The sequence below is a fragment of the Entelurus aequoreus genome, linkage group LG05 (assembly GCF_033978785.1).
Source record: "Entelurus aequoreus isolate RoL-2023_Sb linkage group LG05, RoL_Eaeq_v1.1, whole genome shotgun sequence".
Taxonomy (NCBI): domain Eukaryota; kingdom Metazoa; phylum Chordata; class Actinopteri; order Syngnathiformes; family Syngnathidae; genus Entelurus; species Entelurus aequoreus.
The window spans coordinates 71,350,101-71,376,224 of record NC_084735.1 but is presented as its reverse complement, the minus strand read 5'-3'; the positions used below and the strand labels follow the sequence as shown (position 1 = coordinate 71,376,224).

General features: G+C 41.8%; 1 protein-coding gene across 2 annotated transcripts in view; it reads right to left on the bottom strand.

Annotated features, from left to right (window-relative positions):
- Positions 1–395: 395 nt before the first annotated feature.
- Positions 396–26,124, bottom strand: part of slc7a3a (solute carrier family 7 member 3a) — a 45,513-nt gene continuing 19,784 nt past the window's right edge. For both annotated transcript variants that reach the window (XM_062048800.1, XM_062048801.1), the window contains exons 4-12: positions 23,117–23,300; positions 22,924–23,039; positions 14,438–14,660; positions 14,209–14,348; positions 14,011–14,113; positions 11,308–11,534; positions 11,057–11,223; positions 4,698–4,806; positions 396–2,698 (exon numbers count right to left, since the gene is read on the bottom strand). In XM_062048800.1, the coding sequence (XP_061904784.1) occupies positions 2,550–2,698; positions 4,698–4,806; positions 11,057–11,223; positions 11,308–11,534; positions 14,011–14,113; positions 14,209–14,348; positions 14,438–14,660; positions 22,924–23,039; positions 23,117–23,300 (1,418 nt within the window). In that variant the 3' untranslated portion in view covers positions 396–2,549. The remainder of the gene's footprint in view (positions 2,699–4,697; positions 4,807–11,056; positions 11,224–11,307; positions 11,535–14,010; positions 14,114–14,208; positions 14,349–14,437; positions 14,661–22,923; positions 23,040–23,116; positions 23,301–26,124) is intronic.

Genomic DNA, 26,124 nt, shown 5'->3' with positions numbered 1-26,124 from the left:
CCATCACTAGCGAACCGTATTTGTTTCAAAGATGGTCGCTGGTGCACGCATGCGCAATATGGCTTGTCAGCTTCCTTATGCAGTTCATGTTGCCACTGTAGGTGGCGCACTCGGTACATTAGAATGTTACTTAAGCTAAAGTATCAATGATTGTCACACACACACACTAGGTGTGGCAAAATTATTCTCTACCCATCACCCTTGATCACCCCTGGGAGGTGAGGGGAGCAGTGGGCAGCAGTGGTGGCCGCGCCCGGGAATCATTGGGGACTTATTTAAAACATTTACGTCACTTGGATCCAAATATAAAATGTAAACGTGTTTAAGGTGATAGTAAAACCCCTCAAGGCGACAGTATAACATTTGTTTAGAGCTCATATGGACAAAGAAAAACATTTAAAAAAAAAAAAAATACTCGAAAGTACAGCATGGTTTATTTTTACATGACAGCTATATGTACAGTTTATAAAACAAATTTCAATTAGCAAAATAAAAGAAGGGTAATGATAGTTGAGAAAGGCACGAGGGCTGGATGCAAAATTGAGGCGTAGCTGTGTCATGTTAACATTTTGAAATCTGCTCAACCAGCCTTTGTGCTTCCCTATCACATAGAAGATTCTTCAGACATTGCTTATTGAATAAAATCAACAAAACAAAACTTTTCAACAGCTTTTGGTATAGGGGGCAGTCATTAAATTTACAACATTATATAAATAATTGTACACAAATACTGTACAATATACAGTAAAGCACATACATTATAAATCCCAGGGGGACATAATTTAGAGACCAACTCTTCATAAAGCAGAAGTATTTCATTTGTTTTAGTCAAAAAGGATAACTTAGATCAGACTTTCCCTCTAAAAAAAAAACCCCCAAAACAATAAATGTACAAACGTTAAAATGATGACAAGATACAGACATGAATGTATCACGACAAACAGGAATAGAAAAGCCAATATTATGTTATGATCAATAAAATCATGTTTTTTTTACACTTATGGGGGAAGCCCAAACTTGAAAAATGTACATGCCACGGTTTAAAAAAAAACATCCCTGTCTATATAGATATGAACTGATTGTGATAAATGGCAAGAATTTTCCCCACACTTCTATAATGCACGTTCAAATATGGACAACTCTACTTGAGGAAAGAAACAAACTTAACAGACAAAGCTGCCAAGTTTCAGTTGAAACTAAAACCCACAAGGAAATTCAACAACAAACGACAAAATGTTAGCCATGAGGCGGATTCTCGTTGTAAAAACCCTCCAGCTTCCACACATTCATCAATCAATAACAAACTCGTTAAGTTCCCTAAATCTGAATGAAAAGTTTTGGTGTCTAACAATACGCTTTCCACTGCACAGTACCAACAGGATATTGGAGGTACTATTTAATGGTCAGCTGAGCAGACTGCTGGTTGTTTCAACATTCCAGTTGCTGTGACTTTCTATGCTCCGCAATCTCCACTTTGCCGCAACACTCGCTGGGCATTTGGTACCTTACTTAGGCACCAGCCTGGCGTGGTTAAAACGGCTCAGTGCGCTGTTGTCTCCTCTCGGGTAACTTATCATTTAATGCCAACTGTTGTTCGCATTCCGACTAATGCGTGACAGAGCCCTTAGTCTCCTCTCAGATAACCTTAAGTCATTTGTTGTTAGCATTCCAACTCACGTGTAACCAGGCCCATAGTCTCGGATAACCTAAATCATTTTTATGCTTACTGTTGCTAGCGTCTCACCTAGTGCGTTAGTCTCCTCTCAGATAACCTCAACTAATTTTCTGCGTATTGTTAGCTTTCTGACTAAGGCGTAACTAAGCCCTAAGTCTCCTCTCGGATAACATTAAGTCATTTTCTGCCTACTGTTAGCGTGCCGACTAATGCGTAAACAAGCCCTTAGTTTTTCCCTGTCCATTGTTGTGACTGATGCGTTCAATGAGGCTCGGTATTCGCAGTTGCTCTGTTTTAAGCTACTGTGTAGTGGAAAAGCATTGTTTTTTTTTAAAGTCAATTGAAATCATTTGCACAATGTAACAACCTGTTAAGTTAAAGGTGTATTTACAGTGCAGCAACTCATGTTGGAACCTCAAGTTTGACCTCAGACTCAATAATGAATGTATTTTTTAAATAAAAAAGGGGTCTGATACTAAAAACTTTAGAGTTGTGTAGATGACATCAACACGGATGGTGTGCTAGTGACCTCACAGCTTTAAGTCCACTATGGACTGTAGCCTGTTAGCTTCAGCACTACTCTCTTTATAAGCACGCACAGCAGACACAAAGCAACAGGCTGGTGCAATCAAGTCTTCAACTGGACAATGATACAAGTCCATCATCCCTCAAGGAAGGAAAGCAATCCTCACAATCACAGTCAAAGCGTTAAGAGCGAGGGCTAACGTTGCTAACTACAAACAAACTACAGAGCAACACGTCACAGTGTCTTAATCGTCAAGTTTAGAGGTAAAGATTTGTGGCCTCTTCCTCCCTTCTTTCAAGCTCCGCCCTCCCCCGCTCCCCACCTTCTCCAAGACCAGGTCAGTAGCCATCAGGGGCTGCTGCCGCCCTCCGCGTCGCTGTCGTCGGGGGCTCCCTTGTAAATGGGGCTCTTGGACTGCAGGGCCGGCTCGTATTTGCGCGGGGTCGACCGGTTGGCGCTGCTGTTCTTGATGCCGTAGGCGAAGTAGATGATGAAACCTGAGCGGCGAGAGGAGAGGAGTCAGGAAGCCACGTAACAGAGCGCTAAAAAAAAAATAAGACACTGAAAGCATATGATCATTTTTTTAGTTTGTCCACTAAATGGTGCCGTTTCCCCATTCAAAGCATACAGCAACAAAATTGCAGCTTTTATTCATTTCTACAAAGACTGAAGTGATGAAGTGTGTTGCTGATGGCGTGTGCATAAAAAGTGTCTTTATTGGAGTTTTGTGGCACAATGTAACCACACTGGCCTTTTAAAGGGTTAAAAAACACCTGAATGAGTATTTTATATGTACACTGTAGGGAAGGGAGTCTGATGGGCCAATTCCTGGGTGGATCTCCTGTGAGAGGAATCATTTTGCAATGCAGTCTGCTGAAAATGATGAAAAGTGCCACTATAAATAGCAACTGACACTGTGGTCAAATTAGAAAATTGCTACAAAACACATTTTAAGATATTCAACACTCTACTGCCATCTGGCAGCTCAAGTGGGTAGTGACAACCCCGCCCCCATTTCTCACGTTTCATGTGTCAGGTAAACCGCGACGAATGGGGCCATATAGAATAGAATAGAATGTACTTTAATGATCCCTGGGGGAAATTCAGCACCACAGTTCGCTCACAATAGACAATAATAATAATAAATAATATAATATGTAATATATAAATAATATAAATATATTCTACATATACTACATATACTCTACATTTAAGTGCAGTCAAGAAGGAACATATGCATTATACAGTCTGATGGTTGTCGGTATGAAGGACCTCCTGTGTCGTTCCGTGTTGCATTTTCGGAGTCTGAGCCTTCCACTGAACTTGCTCATTCTCCCCGCAAGGTCCGAGTGTAGTGGGTGGGAGGTGTTGTCCATAATGGCTAGGAGTTTTGATATACTTCTCCTCTCTGACACCCCCGCCAGAGAGTCTAGCTCCACTCCCACCACGTTACTGGTCTATATGAATCCTCTTCCTACTGTAGTTCGGGCTAAAGTAGTTTTAAAATTGGGGTGGAAAATAAAATATTCACAGCCGCTTTTAGGAAGCTGATTTTTTTTTGTTATTTAAAAAAAAAAAAATCTGACACTGCAGGAAATATACTGTCAATTCCGGACTATAAGCTGCTATTTTTTTCCTACGCTTTGAACCCTGCGGCTTATAAAATGGTGCGTCTAATTTGTGGATTTTTCTTAGCCAACGGCCATGATGCTTTGTGTTCACTACTTTTCATGAAATTAATTCCATCAGAGCCTAGTATTGACTTGGAAGCAAAAACTCCTGAAATATTTGTTTTGCAAACATACTGGCTTTTAGGGGTTGAAAATCTAAAATTGCTAGAATTTCATAGGTTGCAGCAGTTTTTGGGAAGCTGACGTTTTATGTTACCAAAGGATAAAATATTCACAGACGCTTTTAGGAAGCTGATTTTTTTTTTGTTATTAAAAAAAAATAAAAATCTGACACTGCAGGAAATATACTGTCAATTCCAGACTATAAGATGCTACTTTTTTCCTACGCTTTGAACCCTGCGGCTTATAAAATGGTGCGTCTAATTTGTGGATTTTTCTTAGCCAACGGCCATGATGCTTTGTGTTCACTACTTTTCATGAAATTAATTCCATCAGAGCCTAGTATTGACTTGGAAGCAAAAACTCCTGAAATATTTGTTTAGCAAACATACTGGCTTTTAAGGGTTGGAAATCTAAAATTGCTAGTATTTCATAGGTTGCAGCAGTTTTTGGGAAGCTGACGTTTTATGTTACCAAAGGATAAGTTAACATTTTTATTCGTAGCTGTTAACGTTTACTTCAGTATATTGTGCTTTAGGTGCATTTGGGGCACATGCAGGCTGCTTAAAAGTGTGCAGTGGATGCAAACTATTCAAAATTCATGACTTGAGGCCCACAGTGGAAATGTTTGAGGTTTTGTTGAAAGCAAGGGTTGATCGGGAAAAAGGGTGAGCGTGAAAGAGAACAAAGAAGGTTGGTAACGTACCGATGACCATCCAGACGGTGAAGCGACACCAGGTGCCCTGATCAAGCTGCATCATGAGGTAGATGTTGACAAAGACGCTGAAGAGAGGCAACCAAGGGAGCAGAGGAACCTGGAAAAGAGCGAAACAATACGATAAACCTTACAGTGTTTGAACATTTGGAGTTCCAGAAAAAATATGATCCCAAAAAAACTGTCTGGAATGGACTTATGCTGTCTTTAAGTTAAAGTGGAGTGGTAATTATTTTTTTTAATGACGCCTAGTGGCGACCATTATTTATTAAGTTGAATGATGCGGACACTTTTGTTACTGGATACTGCCTTGGAGACCTTGTAACCGTAATTAATATGCAACTATAATTGTTTGATACTTCCTTATATTGACAAATGTCGTGTTTCAGACCGCAAAATTGTCTAATTAAGGTCACCTATTACATATGTCCAGCTTGTGTGCTTAGCTGTTGTGTAGCTGCTAGCTCATACAAGACTATAGCCTGTTTATGTTTACTTTTTGAAAATGACTCGACTAAAATACAAGAAAAGACCAACCTTGTATGCTTATTGGAAGTGAGTAAACACGCTGCAGGGCTGCTTGTATCGGAGTTAGGACAATATAAGCCTTGTTTTTGCGGATCCATCCATCCATTTTCTACCGCTTATTCCCTTTGGGGTCGCGGGGGGCGCTGGAGCCTATCTCAGCTACAATCGGGCGGAAGGCGGGGTATCCGATCAATACTAATATCGGACTGGGATGAGCAATATGGACTAGAAGGCCATTCATTAGGTGACACTATTTCTCTGCAAACTCCTGATAATCCATCCATCCATCCATCTTCTTCCGCTTATCCGAGGTCGGGTCGCGGGGGCAGCAGCTTAAGCAGGGAAGCCCAGAATTCCCTCTCCCCAGCCACTTCGTCCAGCTCCTCCCGGGGGATCCCGAGGCGTTCCCAGGCCAGCCGGGAGACATAGTCTTCCCAACGTGTCCTGGGTCTTCCCCGTGGCCTCCTACCGGTCGGACGTGCCCTAAACACCTCCCTAGGGAGGCGTTCGGGTGGCATCCTGACCAGATGCCCGAACCACCTCATCTGGCTCCTCTCGATGTGGAGGAGCAGCGGCTTTACTTTGAGCTCCCCCCGGATGGCAGAGCTTCTCACCCTATCTCTAAGGGAGAGCCCCGCCACCCGGCGGAGGAAACTCATTTCGGCCGCTTGTACCCGTGATCTTGTCCTTTCGGTCATAACCCAAAGCTCATGACCATAGGTGAGGATGGGAACGTAGATCGACCGGTAAATTGAGAGCTTTGCCTTCCGGCTCAGCTCCTTCTTCACCACAACGGATCGATACAGCGTCCGCATTACTGAAGACGCCGCACCGATCCGCCTGTCGATCTCACGATCCACTCTTCCCTCACTCGTGAACAAGACTCCGAGGTACTTGAACATTCCTGATAATGATATCGGTATACTTAACAAACTGCGATGTGCTCCGCAGGCATCAACCTTGCTGGCTAGTATGTCAGCAGTGTTGAATTATTTTCAGTTTTGGCCTTCATGTTGTAGATATGCAGTTTGCAGTGAGTGTAAAGTGTTGGGTATGAGAGGGCACCGTCTTCCTGTCTCCCTCTAATACGTCTATAATCTAATATCACACCGCGTCATATGCAGCCTCAATGATAAGAAGCTACCAGCAGTACTGAAAACAAATGGTGAAAAAAGACAACAAGCATGAAGCACAATAAAAATGTGACAAATACACAATTAGCCATGGTGGCATCGGAGAAAGATATGTACACATTTTTCACACTCATGGTGTGTGCAGGGTTCGCCACACAAACTACAAAATTACAACGCCCTGAAGAAAAAACATGATTATTGAGGCAAAAGAAAAGCAAAATAATGGACTTTCTAACAAATTGTATTAGTATAGTATCATACTTTATTTAGTTTTTTACGATTGTGTTACAGAAATGTGCAACTTTCCAAATGGTATACTTGCCAGACATATTTGATTATTATTCTGTTCTGATACTTTTGGAACCATTTTGTAATATGTGCTGCGAGGCACACAAAGCCCCCTAGGCCGCACTTTGGACACCCCTGCTTTTACAGCTCTTCGTCAGGGTTGAGCGTGTGTTGTGACGTCAACCATCAACTATTTTGCTTGTTAGCTTCCTTCGTCACATCACTGGTAATTAATAGCAGTTTAAAAATGAATCCGTAAAAAACGATAACTGTTTTTTAACGTTAGAGATATGAATACATCGTTTGACAAGCCTTTGGCTCGATCTATATGTAGTATGGATCGGTCGATGTCCGGTTGGAAAGTCATGAATCGGTTGTTTGTAGGTCTGATACAAATATCAGGGCTGCGAATCTTTGGGTGTCCCACGATTCGATTCAATATAAATTCTTGGGGTCACGATTTGATTATAAATCGATTTTTTTAACGATATTTTTCCGATTCAAAACAATTCTCTATTCATTCAATACATAGGATTTCAGCAGGATCTACCCCAGTCTGCTGACATGCAAGCAGAGTAGTAGATTTTTGTAAAAAGCTTTTATAATTGTAAAGGACAATGTTTTATCAACTAATTGCAATAATGTAAATTTGTTTTAACTATTAAATGAACCAAAAATATGACTTATTTTATCTTTGTGAAAATATTGGACACAGTGTGTTGTCAAGCTTATGAGATGCGATGCAAGTGTAAGCCACTGTGACACTATTGTTCATTTTTTTTATAAATGTCTAATGATAATGTCAATGAGGGATTTTTAATCACTGCTATGTTGAAATTGTTACTAATATTGATATTGTTGTTGATAATATTCATTTTTGTTTCACTACTTTTGGATTGTTCTGTGTCGTGTTTGTGTGTCCTCTCAATTGCTCTATTTATTGCAGTTCTGAGTAGGGATGATGTTTGATAAGGAATTATCGAGTTCGAGCCTATTATCGAATCCTCTTATCGAACCGATTCCTTATCGATTCTCTTATCGAGTCCAGATAGGTTGTTGTATATGGAAAAAAACACACAATATTTGGTTTAACAAAAGCTCACTTTTATTATATAAGAAAAAAATAAAATCTAATAAATAAATAAATATTGACTGTTACCCACCTAAAAAAATAAAATAAAATAAATATTGACTGTTGTTACCCAAAGTATATTAAGTGGGATTTTTCAGAGAAACAAATATATACAGTAACACAAAAACATCCTGTCTCTGTGATCACTATAGGTGTATAAATAATAATATAGTGTTAAATAAAATCAGTCCCTTGGGCACAAAACTGAAAATAATACAGCTCTCCAAAAAGTGCACTTCTGCTGCTATTTGACATAACTGTTTGTTATGATGCTTTGACATTTTTGCACTTTATTTCTTTATTGAAAGAACATTCTATGAAGAGAAAAGTTATTTGCAAATGTGGTTACAATGCTAATAAATGAAAAGTTAAAGCTAAAAAAAAAATACACTTTATTGAGTTAACATTATTTCTTTATGGGGGAAAAATATTATGAGCTAGAGAATATAACAACTACACTACCCAGCATGCAACGGGAGTTACGAGCATGCGCGGTAGCCCCGAAAAGTGTTGCATGTTGCCACGCTGTGAAAGTAAACGTCAAGAACTCAGCCAACACGCCTCGTCTGCATTATTTATAATTAGACAGACAACACATCTACAGTGTGATTTTGTTTTGTTTACAAGGAAAGAAAGCCAAAAGTTAAAAAAGGGAGATATGTTGTATATATATGCTGCGGTTGTTTTAAGAACGTTGCGACAGCTGCCGTAAAGGAGGTGCGTTGCTAGCCTGGTTGCTATGTTTCCGGTTGGTCGTAAAAGTGTTCGTCATGTGTTTTACTCTGCTAAAATCTCTCAGTAAAGTTATTCGATGGATTATAGCTTTTGTTTTGAACTTTATTACACCTTGGAGCGCTTTTTCCCGTCCATTGTTTTCCTGCTTTCGCTATCTGCGCATAATGACTGAGCTACTGACGTCATTTATTGTGATGTCCCACGGAGCATTTCTGGTCGGGACGGGATTCGAATAAAGAATCAACTCTCTTCCTTTACTATAGTGGTCTCGATAACGGGTACCGGTTCTCAAAAAGGGATTTGAGTCCGAGGACTCTGTTCTTTTCTTATCAAACAACCGGGAAAACCGGTTTCGAGTATCATCCCTAGTTCTGAGTGTTGCTGGGTCGGGTTTGGTTTTGGAACTTGATTGCATTGTTATGGTATTGCTGTGTATTGTTTTTTTGGATTGATTAATAAAAAATAAAAAAATTTTTTTTTTAAAAATAAATAAATAAAAAATAAATAAAATAAAATAGATTTTTGAAAAATGAGAATCGATACTGAATCGCACAAGGTGGAATGGCGATTTGAATTAGAATCGATTTTTCCCCACACCCCTAACAAATATGGCCGCTGTAATCTTGCGAGACTTCTGTGATGACATAATACGAGAGTACCACACAATGTAAACCATTCAGAAGCAATTTAAGGCGGGTCTTTATGTCTTTATTTTCCACACACACACATCAGCGCAGTGTTGTCAACTTGGCGACTTTCTCACTAAATCTGGAATCTTTCCAACTCCTCTTAGTCCCTTTCTTTCTCAATAGATGTGCAAAGATGCTTCTGCCTTGTTTGAGATGGCAATGTTTCATCATTAACCATGAATTGATTAACGTGGACCCCGACTTAAACAAGTTGAAAAACTTATTTGGGTGTTAGCATTTAGTGGTCAATTGTACGAAATATGTACTGTACTGTGCAATCTACTAATAAAAGTTTCAATCAATCAATCAATGTCATTCTTCAAATAAAAACAGACCTATCGTTCATGTCAGTCAGTCAGTCAATAGATTTGCTTAACAATGTAGAACAAATAAAAATATAGCTACCCGTATTTTTGGGAGTATAAATCGCTCCGGAGTATAAGTCGCTCCGGAGTATAAGGCGCACCGGCCGAAAATGCTTAATAAAGAAGGAAAAAAACATATATAAGTCGCACTGTTTTATTTATTAGTCGCATTTTTGGGGGAAATTTATTTGAAAGAACCCAACACCAAGAATAGACATTTGAAAGGCAATTTAAAATAAATAAAGAATAGTGAACAACAGGCTGAATAAGTGTACGTTATATGACGCATAAATAACCAACTGAGAATGTGCCTGGTATGTTAACGTAACATATTATGGTAAGAGTCATTCAAATAACTACAACATATAGAACATGCTATACGTTTACCAAAAAATCTGTCACTCCTAATCGCTAAATCCGATGAAATCTTATACGTCTAGTCTCTTCCGTGAATGAGCTAAATAATATTATTTGATATTTTACGGTAATGTGTTAATAATTTCACAAATAAGTCGCTCCTTAGTATAAGTCGCACCCCCGGCCAAACTATGAAAAAAACTGCGAATTATAGCCCAAAAAATACGGTAAACTAAGATCAACAGAAACAAATTCATTTACAGTTCTAATCATAATTTGCATTTTTTAAGTCACATTCACATCATCTTTTATTTTAAGTTTATGGATTGCAATGCCTTGAAGTTGATAGTTCTATTTGCTAACAATACAGAAACTGTCTGTTTTGTATTTTTCTATTTAAGAAATAAACACCACATTGTTCTGACATAAGACTTTTTTTTTTTCACCATGCAAAGCTTCAAACTGCATCAAATCGTATCGTATTGTGATGTTTTAAAAAGTATTCTTAGTGAATCGTATCGTAGCCCATGTATCGAGATTCATATCGGATTGCCATTTAAGGTAGAGAAGCACACTCCTAGTAATTAAAGAGGGATGGGCAGTGTTATTGCAGATGGAATTTTTGTTGTTGTTGCAAATATTGATCTGAAATCAGAGGAGCTGACCAATCACAGCCTTTACAGTACTTGACATCCATTGGGGTTTTCCCAGGGGTGCCCGTCACGCTGTGCAGGAGTGTTTGCAGATGAATGAGTAAACCGGCTTAGCGTACACTAGTTTCTCCGCACATTAGTATAATCCAGGTTTCGTAAACTGAATTTGAAACTGACACCACTGGAAATACAACTAAATGTGTAGCTGGAGAGCAGCACAGTGTACAAAATGTAGTTTGAAATATTCAGTGCTTGTGTAGAATCTGATTGAAAATAAACCCTTTGTTTACACACTAAATGTACTTTATGTAGGTCAGTCGAAAGCGATGAAAGTAACCATATTTGCGCGTGAAAGTCATTTCAATCGTTTGTTGCAGTGAAAGAATGTTCCCAGCTGCTAAATGGAGTGTAGCAGAAAACACTGCAACATACCAAACCACAACCAAGGTGATTTTCTAAGAAATGGTTACCTTGAAGGTCAGGGCCTCCTTGCTCTCGGGCTGCCTGCAGATGATGATAAGGCAGACTCCGCACAGCAGAGCCAAAATGACACAAGTCGCCACCACGATTCCATTTCCGTCCAGCAGCTGCTGCAGACAGTTGGCCAGGATGATGCACAGTACGGTGATCAAGATGGCTGTTGAGAGCCGACATTAAGAAGGCTTGTTGTCAAGATGGTGGAAAATTTACTCGCCCACATCTTATGGTATTCTGTACTTACAGATGACGGCGGTGGTGGCGTAGACGATTGTCCCCGAGGTCTGCGTGGGGGTCTTTCCGCTCGGGCAGAAGAGCAGCTTGAAAGTGAAAGCCTCCTGGAGGGGCTTTTCCTCGTTCTCAGTGTACTCATCGCCGCTGTCCCCGCCGCTTACTGCCACCTTCTCGCCTTCTACGAGCTCCACTAGCTTCTCTGTCTGGCTGGACGAGTTCAAGGTTCCTGGTTGGTACCTTTGGCAGAAACAAAGGGGTTTACTTCCAGGACAGATTCATGTTGAAACCCGATTAAGTTGTATTACTAAGAATAAGTCGCTGTTTAGGTCCCTGTCGACATATTGCTTTTCCTGGGTTCCCGACCAGCCCATGATAAATTAATTTGTGCGCGGTCGGAATTATTAAATATAAAATAAATATTTTCAATGCCCTAGCATAAAAATCTGTTTATGACCTAAATAATTTTTTTTCTAAATTATGAGTGCCGACTATACATTAAATGACACCCTTTAATCACAATTACACGCTTGTAATCCAATATCGCACTTTGATTGGTTTGGTCTCCTCTAGTGAACAATACTACTGTAGTTTTGACATTTTTAGTTTTATTTAACAATTTCTATGATAGAAAATGTTAAATGTAGGACCACAAAATTGTACAATATGCTTTAAAAAAAACAAAACAAAAAAAAACATCTGCCGTGTGGTGAAACCACTTCAAATATTGCGGCTTCTACCACATCGCTGATATTTTTGTGTGTGTGTGTGTTTTTTATAGCACATTCCACAACATTTTGATACACAACAACATTAGTGCAGCTTTCTTAGATAAAAAAGTAAAGGCGTAATTATTTAGGCCTTGAGCTGCAAAAGATTACACAAAAGTACTGGAACAAGCAGCCATTATAACTACAGCAAGTGAAACAATGATTTGATTGCCTTAAACTACGGGTTTCCAACTCGCACCCTGAGGGGCATTTGCCCATATTTTGTGGCCCTTTATGTGACTTTATAGTTCATTGTAATTGTAACTTTGCACACCCTGGGTCAGCTAGTAGGTAAATATATTATGACAATCTGGAATACCACTAAAAAGAAAATTAACTACAATACTGGTACAGACACAAAAATGACAGCACAACAAACACAGTTGGGCAAAAACAAAGAGCAACTTCCTGTATGCAAAAAGGAAAATTAACTACAATACTGGTACAGACACAAAAATGACAGCACAACAAACACACTTGGGCAAAAACAAAGAGCAACTTCCTGTATGCAAACGAAAGTGTCTCTGACCATCTCTTGGTGAAATCAACAGTGTCGAAACATTTTTACATTCGATTTGAGGAAGCTAATAGCTAGTCAACAAGAGTTCAGGTTGCTCACACAGGAAAAACGTGTGGAAGAGAAATGCTAGTAGGTCCTGCCTGCGCGTACCCAAACAAAGATTGTGGAAGACTGACAAGAGGTTTCACTCGGTTCATTTAATTCCACCCTCGAGTAAACGTGCTCAGGTGCTGAGAGCGATAGAAAGTGATACCTCCTGTATCCAGTTTAAAAACCAGAGACGATGAAAAACAGACATAGCAATTTATCAATGACAGCAAAGTTTTTAAGTTAATTTTCATTTATCCTTCCATTAATTGATTGATTGACTATCGGCCCAAGCCTACATTTGATTATTTTTTTAATGCCTATAGATACAAATGTAATGCTTTTCAATGCCATTCAAGGCCTTAATTTTCGCAAAATCTATTTAATGACTTTTAATGCTTTTTAATTACCCACTGAAACCCTGTAAAACGTGTTTCTGAAGTGAATACTTCATGCAGCCCAGCCTCAACCCGACTCCATCCAGCGGCCCTCCGGTAAATTTGAGTTTGAGACCACCGTCTTAAACGCAGTGCTCCATGGCCAAATTGTTGGAACTAAAAATAAACTATTTTAAATGGCTAAGTGTTACTTTCCGAAAAATCTAACATGTGTACAAAGTGTGGCCCAGAGGCCATTTGCGGCCCGCAGCTAATTTTTTTAACGAACGCGACACATTCTAAAAACACTATAAAAAACACCCAAAAATCATAACAGTGAAAGAAAAAGAGCAAAAAAGTCAAATGTAATGAGAAAAAGTTGCAATGTTGACTCTTATAATACAAAGCTGCCATTTAAGCATTGCTGAAAAAATAATACATCAAAATCAATGTAATTAATTATTATTACTACGTCGCGCAATGATGTGTCTGGCTTCCTCATTACCTCTCAAAATGGCTCGGGAATCGCCGTCAGATTAATACTATTTTGATCATATCTATTTATTTGCGAACTTCCGATATATATGATAATAGCTTCAATATAGAGGCAACTTGTTTTTCCACTCTACTGGTATTTTAAGCGTTGAATAAAAAATATATACAGTATAACTTGTTTTTAACATTTTTATGACTGAGACCCTTCTGGGTCCCTGGGGAACCCTAAAGGTTACACAAATCAGTGATTTGTATTGGTTTGTAAAATGAAAAATATCAAAATGGCCCCCCGCATGCTTTAATTTTTCAGTGTGCGACCCTTAGTTGAAAAAGTTTGGACACCCCTGCTCTAGAAACATCTACTGTTATCTCCAAATTGCTCTTCACCAGTCAAAGTTTTAGAGACAATTTCTCACGGTATTGAAGGAGAAAGTGTCTCTAAACTATTGGTTATAGAAGGTGTTTACCTGAGGATGAGAACACAGATGGCCACTAGCGAGTATGCTAGCAGAGTTCCGATGGACATGAGGTCAACCAACGCTGCGAGGTCGAACAGGAAGGCCATCAGAGCTGTGGGAAGACACATTTTAGAGAAAATCTCAATTTACAAGAAAGTCATACTGCTTGTAAAAGTGCTGTCTTTGATCCCAACTGAGGCAGTTTACCTGCGACAATGCCAGAAACAATGGTGGCCAGCAGAGGAGTCTTGGTGCGAAGGTTCATCCTGGACAAAGAACGGAACAGCAGCCCGTCCTCCGCCATGGCGTAGATGACGCGGGGCATAGGGAACATGGAGCCAAGCAAGCTAGGAGAAGACGGTGAAGACAAGTTGGTATAATTGTATTTCATTTGCACCCACACAATTATACAACCCGAATAGAAGTCGGCATTTACCTGGTGGACAGAGCGCAGAGGGAGCCCACGGCCACGATGTAGCGGGCTGGAGCCCAGCCCACGTAGGTAAAAGCTTCGGGCAGGGGGCTCTGCATGTTCAGCTCGTAGTAGGGCATCATGAGAGTTAGAGCGGCAGACACGCCAAAGTAGGCAAAGAAGCAGATGAGAAGCGAGGCCACGATGCCGATGGGTATGGAGCGCATGGGATTCTTGGCCTCCTCGCCTGTAGGGGGGGTGCGAGAAAAGCATTAGGTTGAGAATGAGGTGCTGACATGGCAAATGCCTAGCGGTGTTGAATTAATCAAACTTTATTTATGAAGCGTTGGGATGTTTCTATCAGCGATTTATGCTGGCGATTCCGATCATCCATGAGTGAGATTGAATGATACCGATAACTATCAGATGTATAATTGTACATTTTTCAATGTATATATGTTGAGTGTTTAACCAAGACATTATTTCAAGTTCCTTATTTTCTTTTATTACATACAATTGTTTGATCAAAACGAAGTCAATAGTACACAATAAATAAACACAATCCAAAACTATTATCCATTATAAATGTACATTTTTTTGCCCTTTTAAGTCCTCTTGTGTCCAGGAACTTAAAGGGGCGCTATTAGGCAAAACCAACATTTGTTACCTATTGGTACCCGTTTTTGTGTATTTGGGATCTGCATAAATCCCAAAAATTTGAAACCAAACCATGGAGGCATTGCGGAGATATTTATAAAACAATCTTGCCTTTTTTTAAACTAGCCGTTTGGAATTTGCCCCATTTGTGACATGTTTCACATTTGCCATTCCCATCTCCATATATGGTAGAGATTTACCCAAAATACTTTGCACGAGTCTGCCATTGTAGTCCAACGGTGTAGTCAGTAAGCTCCTTTATTTTTTTCTGTTCTGTTGTTGTGGGACAGACTGGCTCGTACATGCATATATGCATCCTCCCCTGTTGCCATTTCTAATGCAAAGTAGCGTATAGTTCAAACCCATTTCTGTCAGTAATTTCCAAATGGAAGCGCAAAAACTATAACATGGCTGGCGAGAAAAACCGTGATCGAAATGGAGGCAAGTAAATAAGACCGCCCACGAAACGGCGCATCTTATAGGGACAATCAGAAAGCGGCTTTAAGACTCTGGTCCAAATTTTGCATGGATTATGTTTTACAAAGAAATACTAATACATGTTATGTAGACTACAAGAAAGTGTTTTAAATGTAGATTTTTTTCCCCCATAATATGACCCGACTGCCAAAAATGCTGCCGACCGCAGGCTCTGATTGTTCAGCTTTTGCCGAGAAGGGTCCCTGAGCAGAGCAGAGCAGCTGTTGTGCTTGAAATGCACAAATTATTGTATGTGATAAACTGATATTGTGTCCTCAATATCTCAGTGCGCTCTAAAAATAATTACTGAATGTGTTGTTTTTTAGCTTGTGTAGTTTCGTCCAGAAGAAGTCAAAGTACGAAACTACTTTCTTTTATTAAGTTATATTGCCTTGTGCCAACAACAGATAAAATTCCGACATTCTGTTTTGTGCACGCACGTCCTTCTCCGTCTTTTTCTCACAGACATTGCAATTGGTAATTATTATAGCCAGACCTGTGTTTATTTCAGTACCTGGTTGTCACGTGATGTCTTCACGTGACAACCTCTGAGGAAGGCCCCATCAGCAATCCCCCCCCCAGGCCATCCCGCCCAAGTCGGCCGCCGCAGGACCGCCCAGCACGGGGTCACGGGAACCACCCACCCCACCTGCAGGGATCGGCACATTCCTAACAAAACACTTATCATTCATTTGAGATTAAGACCATGTCCACACAAACACGGAGAGTTTCAAAAACACATATTTGGGGTTAAAACGATCTCCATCCACACAAGTGTAGTTTCAAAACTGTCTATGTTTACACACAAACGCATACACCTGCTGTCATGCACATTTTGTCTAATCAGAAGCCTGAAAAAAGCAGCAATAGCTCACTTAGTGGCATTACACCTCCTATTATGTTTATTTTGATATACTTTATATGTACAATGAAATGTACAATATCTTTAAGAGCCCTGGGAACAATATTAAAGAGCGAAGGCACGCCTGTGCTGCTGAAACCCAACACTCAGAATTATAACGTGTTTAGCAACATAGTTATGTATTACATGTGTATTACGGTGAAGTAGGGCTGGGCGATATAATGATCCATCCATCCATCCATCCATCCATCTTCTTCCGCTTATCCGAGGTCGGGTCGCGGGGGCAGCAGCCTAAGCAGGGAAGCCCAGACTTTCCTCTCCCCAGCCACTTCGTCCAGCTCCTCCCGGGGGATCCCAAGGCGTTCCCAGGCCAGCCGGGAGACATAGTCTTCCCAACGTGTCCTGGGTCTTCCCCGTGGCCTCCTACCGGTTGGACGTGCCCTAAACACCTCCCTAGAGAGGCGTTCGGGTGGCATCCTGACCAGATGCCCGAACCACATCATCTGGCTCCTCTCGATGTGGAGGAGCAGCGGCTTTACTTTGAGCTCCCCCCGGATGGCAGAGCTTCTCACCCTATCTCTAAGGGAGAGCCCCGCCACCCGGCGGAGGAAACTCATTTCGGCCGCCTGTACCCGTGATCTTGTCCTTTCGGTCATAACCCAAAGCTCATGACCATAGGTGAGGATGGGAACGTAGATCGACCGGTAAATTGAGAGCTTTGCCTTCAGGCTCAGCTCCTTCTTCACCACAACGGATCGATACAGCGTCCGCATTACTGAAGACGCCGCACCGATCCGCCTGTCGATCTCACGATCCACTCTTCCCCCACTCGTGAACAAGACTCCTAGGTACTTGAACTCCTCCACTTGGGGCAGAGTCTCCTCCCCAACCCGGAGATGGCACTCCACCCTTTTCCGGGCGAGAACCATGGACTCGGACTTGGAGGTGCTGATTCTCATCCCAGTCGCTTCACACTCGGCTGCGAACCGATCCAGCGAGAGCTGAAGATCCTGGCCGGATGAAGCCATCAGGACCACATCATCCGCAAAAAGCAGAGACCTAATCCTGCAGCCACCAAACCGGATCCCCTCAACGCCTTGACTGCGCCTAGAAATTCTGTCCATAAAAGTTATGAACAGAATCGGTGACAAAGGGCAGCCTTGGCGGAGTCCAACCCTCACTGGAAACGTGTCCGACTTACTGCCGGCAATGCGGACCAAGCTCTGACACTGATCATACAGGGAGCGGACCGCCACAATCAGACAGTCCGAAACCCCATACTCTCTGAGCACTCCCCACAGGACCTCCCGAGGGACACGGTCGAATGCCTTCTCCAAGTCCACAAAGCACATGTAGACTGGTTGGGCAAACTCCCATGCACCCTCAAGGATCCTGCCGAGAGTATAGAGCTGGTCCACAGTTCCACGACCAGGACGAAAACCACACTGTTCCTCCTGAATCCGAGGTTCGACTATCCGGCGTAGCCTCCTCTCCAGTACACCTGAATAAACCTTATCGGGAAGGCTGAGGAGTGTGATCCCACGATAGTTGGAACACACCCTCCGGTTCCCCTTCTTAAAGAGAGGAACCACCACCCCGGTCTGCCAATCCAGAGGTACCGCCCCCGATGTCCACGCGATGCTGCAGAGTCTTGTCAACCAAGACAGCCCCACAGCATCCAGAGCCTTAAGGAACTCCGGGCGGATCTCATCCACCCCCGGGGCCTTGCCACCGAGGAGCTTTTTAACTACCTCAGCAACCTCAGCCCCAGAAATAGGAGAGCCCACCACAGATTCCCCAGGCACTGCTTCCTCATAGGAAGACGTGTTGGTGGGATTGAGGAGGTCTTCGAAGTATTCCCTCCACCGATCCACAACATCCGCAGTCGAGGTCAGCAGAACACCATCCGCACCATACACGGTGTTGACAGTGCACTGCTTCACCCTCCCGAGGCGGCGGATGGTGGTCCAGAATCGCTTCGAAGCCGTCCGGAAGTCGTTTTCCATGGCTTCTCCAAACTCCTCCCATGTCCGAGTTTTTACCTCCGCGACCGCCGAATCCGCACACCGCTTGGCCTGTCGGTACCTGTCCGCTGCCTCCGGAGTCCCATGATCCAAAAGAACCCGATAGGACTCCTTCAGCTTGACGGCATCCCTCACCGCCGGTGTCCACCAACGGGTTCTAGGATTACCGCCACGACAGGCACCAACTACCTTGCGGCCACAGCTCCAATCAGCCGCCTCGACAATAGAGGCACGGAACATGGTCCACTCGGACTCAATGTCCAGCACCTCCCTCGTGACATGTTCAAAGTTCTTCCGGAGGTGGGAATTGAAACTCTCTCTGACAGGAGACTCTGTCAGACGTTCCCAGCAGACCCTCACAATGCGTTTGGGCCTGCCAGGTCTGTCCGGCATCCTCCCCCACCATCGCAGCCAACTCACCACCAGGTGGTGATCGGTAGAAAGCTCCGCCCCTCTCTTCACCCGAGTGTCCAAAACATGAGGCCGCAAATCCGATGACACAACTACAAAGTCGATCATGGAACTGCGGCCTAGGGTGTCCTGGTGCCAAGTGCACATATGGACACCCTTATGTTTGAACATGGTGTTCGTTATGGACAATCTGTGACGAGCACAAAAGTCCAATAACAAAACACCACTCGGGTTCAGATCCGGGCAGCCATTCTTCCCAATCACGCCTCTCCAGGTTTCACTGTTGTTGCCAACATGAGCGTTGAAGTCACCCAGTAGGACAAGGGAATCACCCGGGGGAGCACTTTCCAGTACTCCCTCGATCGCATCCAAAAAGGGTGGGTACTCTGAACTGCTGTTTGGTGCGTAAGCACAAACAACAGTCAGGACCCGTCCCCCCACCCGAAGGCGGAGGGAGGCTACCCTCTCGTCCACCGGGTTGAACTCCAACGTGCAGGCTTTGAGCCGGGGGGAAACAAGAATTGCCACCCCAGCTCGTCGCCTCTCACTGCGTGCAACGCCAGTGTAGAAGAGAGTCCAGCCCCTCTCGAGAGAACTGGTTCCAGAGCCCTTGCTGTGCGTCGAGGTGAGTCCGACTATATCTAGCCGGAACTTCTCTACCTCGCGCACTAGCTCAGGCTCCTTCCCCCCCAGCAAGGTGACATTCCACGTCCCAAGAGCTAGCTTCTGTAGCCGAGGATCGGACCGCCAAGTGCCCTGTCTTCGGCTTCCGCCCAGCTCACAATGCACCCGACCTCTACGGTCCCTCCCATGAGTGGTGAACCCATTGGAGGGGTGACCCACGTTGCCTCTTCGGGCTGTGCCCGGCCGGGCCCCATGGGGACAGGCCCGGCCACCAGGCGCTCGCCATCGTGCCCCAACTCCGGGCCTGGCTCCAGAGGGGGGCCCCGGTGACCCGCGTCCGGGTGGGGGAAATCTGAGTCTTTGTTGTTCATTCCCATAGAAGTCTTCGATATAATGATATACGCGATATATCCCGGGTTTGTCTCTGTGCGATATAGAAAATTACTATATCGTGATATTCGAGTATACGTTGTCACGGAGTTGCTTTTAGCTGCTGGCATTACACGACAGGCTCTTCCCACTACTTCTTGTGTCTCCTTCTCACAGACAGCAAACGCACCTTCTACATACTTCACATACTGTCACGTCATACGTCACATACGTATATGCCCTTGCGGAGCAGAGAGGTAGCGGCATGGGTAACGTTAGCTGTGATGCGAGTGGTAATACGAGAGAAAGAAGGTGCGAATCTGGTAACAAATGAAGGAAGAATTAATTCCCAAAAAAAACAGCAGGGGGTCCATCGTCTGGCGGTGGTTTGGCTTCAAGTGGGAAATGCTGGAAAATGAAATCATCATCTCCATAGAGCTTTTCAACAGATGGAAGCATGTAGTGCTCTAAAATCTCTAGAAGCTTCTGACTTGGGCTATGGAAAAGAAGCACTGAACAGTTGCAGAGTGGTCCAGAGTCCTGTTTTCAGACGAAAGCAAGTTTTGTATTTCATTTGGAAGTCAAGGTGCTAGACTCTGGAGGAAGGCTGGAGAGGAGCAAAATCCAAGTTGCTTGAAATCCAGTGTGAAGTTCCCACAGTCAGCAATGGTTTTGGGAGCCATGTCAGCTGCTGGTGTTGGTCCACTGTGTTTCATCAAGTCTAGAGTCAATGCAACTGTGTACCAAGAGATTTTAGAGCACTACATGCTTCCATCTGTTGAAAAGCTCTATGGAGATGATGATTTCATTTTCCAGCATGATCTGGCACCTGCCCAGAGTGCCAAAACCACCAGTAACTGGTGTACTGACCATGGCATTACTGTCCTCGATTGGCCTGCCAACTCCCCTGACCTGAACCCCATAGAGAATTTGTGGGGTATTGTGAAGAAGAAGCTGAAAGACACCAGACCCAATAATGCAAATGAGCTAAAGGCCGCTATTGAAGCATCCTGAGCATCCATAACACCTCAGCAATGCCACAGGCTGATTGCCTCCATGCCACGCCGCATTGATGCAGTAATCCGTGCAAAAGGATTCCCAACCAAGTACTGAGTGCATTAATTGACATTTTCAAATGTTTGATTTTGTTTTGCGGTTATAAATCTTTTTTTTTTAACTTGGTCTGAGGAAATATTCAAATTTTTTGAGATACGATTTTTGAGTTTTCTTAAGCTGTATGCCATAATCAGCAATATTAAAATAATAAAAGGCTTGCAATATTTCAGTTGATGTGTAATGAATCCAGAATGTATTACATTTTTGTTTTTTTAATTGCATTACAGAAAATAAAGGACTTTATCACAATATTCTAATTTTCTGAGACAGTCCTGTATAATCCTGCTGGCCTGAAAGCACCCCTTGTGTCGAACATGTGACCAAGAACAACACGTGTACACTTATCGTAAGTGTAGAAATGTAACGTTAAAAGCATGAATACCTTGCTCATTTTGCAAAGCGGACCTTATTTATTATGGCAGTACATCTGTGATAGGGGAGCTTTAAAGCGGAGGCATGAGGTCAGACATCTGATGGTTAAATGGTCACCTTGCTAGATACCCAAGTGTGAGACGAACTTGATTGAAAATAGATTTAAATATCATTTTAGCCAAAGTCCGCCAGCTAAAGTTTGTCTAAATCAATTCAAGTACTTTTTTTTTTACAGTAAACTTTAGGTGTGAAGCCAAATAACAAACGTCAATCACACACAGACATCCATGAACATTAGGCAACATGGTGCCGATATCATAAATATACAATCTATAATACAGCTAAGATGTTCACAATTAATAGAGCCTATTAGATTGCTAAAAAATGCCAGGAGTTATTAATCAATTATCAATGATTAACCTGTGTGCAGCATTTTAAACAAATCATCTCAAAATGCATATTTCTTTTTGGGAAAGTTATATAGCTTTGTTGTTTGTTTTTATTGCTGATATTTTTGCCGTTCTTTGTTTAAATAAAACATGACACTTTGTTTTTGTCAGCACTGGACCTATACTTGCTTTTAACTGGACAATAGTTATTTATTTTGTTTTTGTAACAGCCTAATCAGCAGCACAGTTACAGTATAAATAAATATTTCTGAATGAATGAATCATCTTTGTTAGTAAACAAATGCCAAAAATATCGCAAGCTGAATTTAAAAGCAGATGACTATATTTGAGCCACTAAATAGATTTATCCTTTATAATCCCATTAGTCAACTTATCGTTAGGAAAATAGTCGACTATCAAAAGTCTTTAGTTGCAATCCAAGGGAATACATACAGAGGCTTAATTAAGTACCAATTAAAATACTTTTCTCAATTGGCGGCACATTGATGTCCTGTTTTGTTATTTTCAATGCGGCCAGCTCTTAAAAACAGTGTTTCTTAACCATTGTTGGGGCCTCGAGCACTGCCAAAAATGTCTGTTTCTCAGCTGTGGTCCGCTTGGGTCGTAGCGGTACTTAATTGTAATACACTTTTTCACCACTTGTGGCAGTTATGCCAATAACAAACAAAACGTAAAAGTCAACATCAAACAAAAAGAAGAAGTATGGCGCTAAAGTCAAAGAAGTTTCTTAAGAACAAAAATTTTGACTAAAGTGGTGAAGCTGTATTTTCATGCACTTACATTTTATCGACAGTTTTTTTAAGAAACATAAATTATTATAGTTTATTTTTTAATTTAGTTAGAATGTATTTTAGCACTGCGTAATTGTACGTGAATGTATTTTTCATTCGTTTTTATGAGTGCTGTCTTTTGTAGTATAATTGATTAGTACTTATTTTTATAATCAGCCTGATCTAAGCCTTGATCTTCATCTTTGTGATTAACACATGCTTTTATATGATTGGACAAGGTTTATTCAGTTAAACTGCAAGTAGGTTAGATATAATTTTAGAATACGATTAAAATCAATAGTATGATTACTAATTTAGTGTTAATATCTGTAGTGCAAAAGTTGGGCCCGAGTTCAAAAAGGTTAAGAACCCGTGGTCTAAAAGACACAAGTGTGACCTAAACAAAATAATCACATACTTGTGGTGGCGATGCAGTCAAAGCCCACAAAGGCATAGAAGCAGGTGGCGGCACCAGACAGGACACCAGCGAGGCCGAACGGTGCAAAACCGCCGGTCCCAAATTGCTTGTCAATACTAGGTGACAGAAGAGAAAATTGGGTCAAATGCAGGGCCTCTTAAATTGAGAGGAGACGAATATAGAGTATACTGACGTTGCAGACCCGCTTCCGTTGGTGCTGTTAAGGAAACCATTATAGTCATCCAACGTCAAGTTCCAGTTTGCCGTGTTTCCTTTAACAAAGCCCGAGATGATCACGAAGCCCAGGACCACCAAGTTGATGCCGGTGAAGATCTTGTTTACCAGCGCTGACTCGCTCACGCCAAAGGCCAGGAGTCCTGAGGGCACAAATTTAAACACATTTCAGACGCCAAAGTTATGTTCCGGAGCGTGGGCTGAGATGTCACCATTCCTGACACCAGTCATCCATGTTCCTGTGTGTCGTCCCACACAATGATACTGTGACAAGCATTAAGGCTGGTGGATGAATGCATCACCCAAATTACAGGAGACAACCTTCACCAGGGCTAAACTAACAAATGGTAACATTTTGGTTCTGGACTTTGATTGGTGTGCTGATACTCTTTCATGTAAACATCCTTTGTATCAAAATTATTTTTAGTAATTTAGTTGAATGACTTTGTTAATCTAGTCTTAATTTTTCACGACTATCATGAAAGAATGCAGGCACCTCAAGCTGTCAAACTTTTTTCACATGTATTTATTTACGCATTTTCTGGCCCTTTGGATACACTGTTAAATATGAGCATGTTTTTAACCACTTGCACTATTTTTTCACTAGTCCTCTAAGTTACTATAAAAAAAACAAATAAAATACTGTTTAAATAAAAAATTAGGACTACGCTAATTATCGGGCCGATATGAGAGGTTATGACGCCACACCGATAATATTCAAAAATAGCTACGATAACTGATTTTAAAAAAATATTGCTCCAATGATGCTAGATTATCCGTACAATGCTTTAGGGGGGGAAATCTAGTGCTCCTTTTCTTGGGCTGTAAGCATGTTGTAAATGTTCCTCCGAGTTAATTATAAACACACATGGAGTCGATTGTGTGGAATGTATTTCATAGGAAGACTTTTCGTGTGCAGTTAGCACCAAATGTTTTGCAAATATTCTGCAAGGAGTTAAAAACAAACATTGTGCTTCAACACATCAAACCTTATCAGCTACCTGAAATATCAGCATCGCTACGACAGTGTTTTGAAAGCCTCGGAAGATACCCGATACCGAAGAAACACGCACAGAAAAGAGATATTCCTATTGCCGTGGCCTTTGAAAAGTGACAAGAATTTGTCCAAAGAGGACACTGCGATTTTGTCATGAAAATGATGGTGTTGGACCATCAGCCCTTTACCATCATTAAATATACTGTCAGGACCAATCTACACGTAATAGGGGTGTAAAGATTCAATATCTGTGGTTGCTAATACGATTCAGGGACAATATAATTTTTTTCCACAAGGATACAATCCGCAACGATGAGTTGAAATCCATTTAGTATCTTTTTATAAAAAAAATCAAGCAGTGTGACTGAAATGAATACTGAATACTGGACACTACAGGTGCAGTTTTCTCTATTCTTGTTATTTCTTGTAAGGGAATTATGTATAAATTAATTATGGATTCAAACCAGCATGTGGTTGCCAATGTTCTGTACTACATCGTAGTGTGCTGGGGGGGCAGTACATCTAAGAAGGACAGCTCCAGACTGGAGAAACTGATCAGGCGGGCCGGTTCTACAATCGGAATAAAACTTGACTCACTGGTGACGGTGGCAGAGAAGAGGACTGTGGAAAAACTAGTGACCATCCTGGATGATGCCAGTCACCCTCTGCATACCGTTGTCAGTAGCCAGAGGAGCCTGTTCAGTGCTAGACTGCTTCATCCCAAGTGCAGGACTAATAGACTAAAAAACTCCTTTGTCCCACACGCCATTAGACTGTACAACTCCTCTCTGGGAGGGAGGGGGGTACTAGGATGACAGGGGATGCAAAACAATAACAGTGCAATAATTTTTCATAACATGGTCACTACTGCCTAGTTTCTCTTGTTATATTCTTATTTTACTGCTATATTTTTATTCTCATTGTTGCTTTTTATTTTTATTCTATTGTAATATTTTTCTATTTTGTTTCCATTTATACACCCATTATTTACTTTTTACTTTTAAATTTAATCTCAATTCTGTACAATGCTGCTGGAATTTTAATTTTCCTGAGGGAACTCTCCTGAAGGAATCAATAAAGTACTATCTATCTATGTAAACCACAATTAATGGCCAATGTATTCACATCTTATTTGAATAAAGTGCAACCAACACTTTAGGTTGAATTAACAAGAGGAAACCATTTCTGCTCACATTTTAAACATTCAAGCAAATTTTTATAAAAGTACATTAACCAACATTTTAACAGTAGATTTACCTACTAAATGAAATTCCCCGATCCAGCCATACAGTATCTGTGCGACACTGACCCCCCCGCCATATTCACCTTCACGTACAGTCGATGTGCCCACACCGTAGGCGGGGGCGGGCGACAGCTCCTCTTTACTAACCAGAGGTAACACAAGCCGGTGAAAAAATGTAACAGAGCAGCCGTCAGAGTCGACAAACTGTCGCTGCCAATTGCTAAAGCTAACAAAAACAGTTCCTCACTGAAGTCACACGTCGCTTGGCAACGGAAAATGCCTTTTAAAAACCAACACACACTGCTCTCATAAACTTGTCTCAACTGCATAAAACATAATTAAAGGCCTACTGAAACCCACTACTACCGACCACGCAGTCTGATAGTTTATATATCAATGATGAAATCTTAACATTGCAACACATGCCAATACGGCCGGGTTAACTTATAAAGTGCAATTTTAAATTTCCTGCGAAACTTCCGGTTGAAAACGTCTATGTATGATGACGTATGCGCGTGACGTCAATCGTTGAAACGGAAGTATTCGGACACATTGTATGCAATACAAAAAGCTCGGTTTTCATCGCAAAATTCCACAGTATTCTGGACATCTGTGTTGGTGAATCTTTTGCAATTTGTTTAATGAACAATGAAGACTGCAAAGAAGAAAGTTGTAGGTGAGATCGGTGTATTAGCGGCTGGCTGCAGCAACACAACCAGGAGGACTT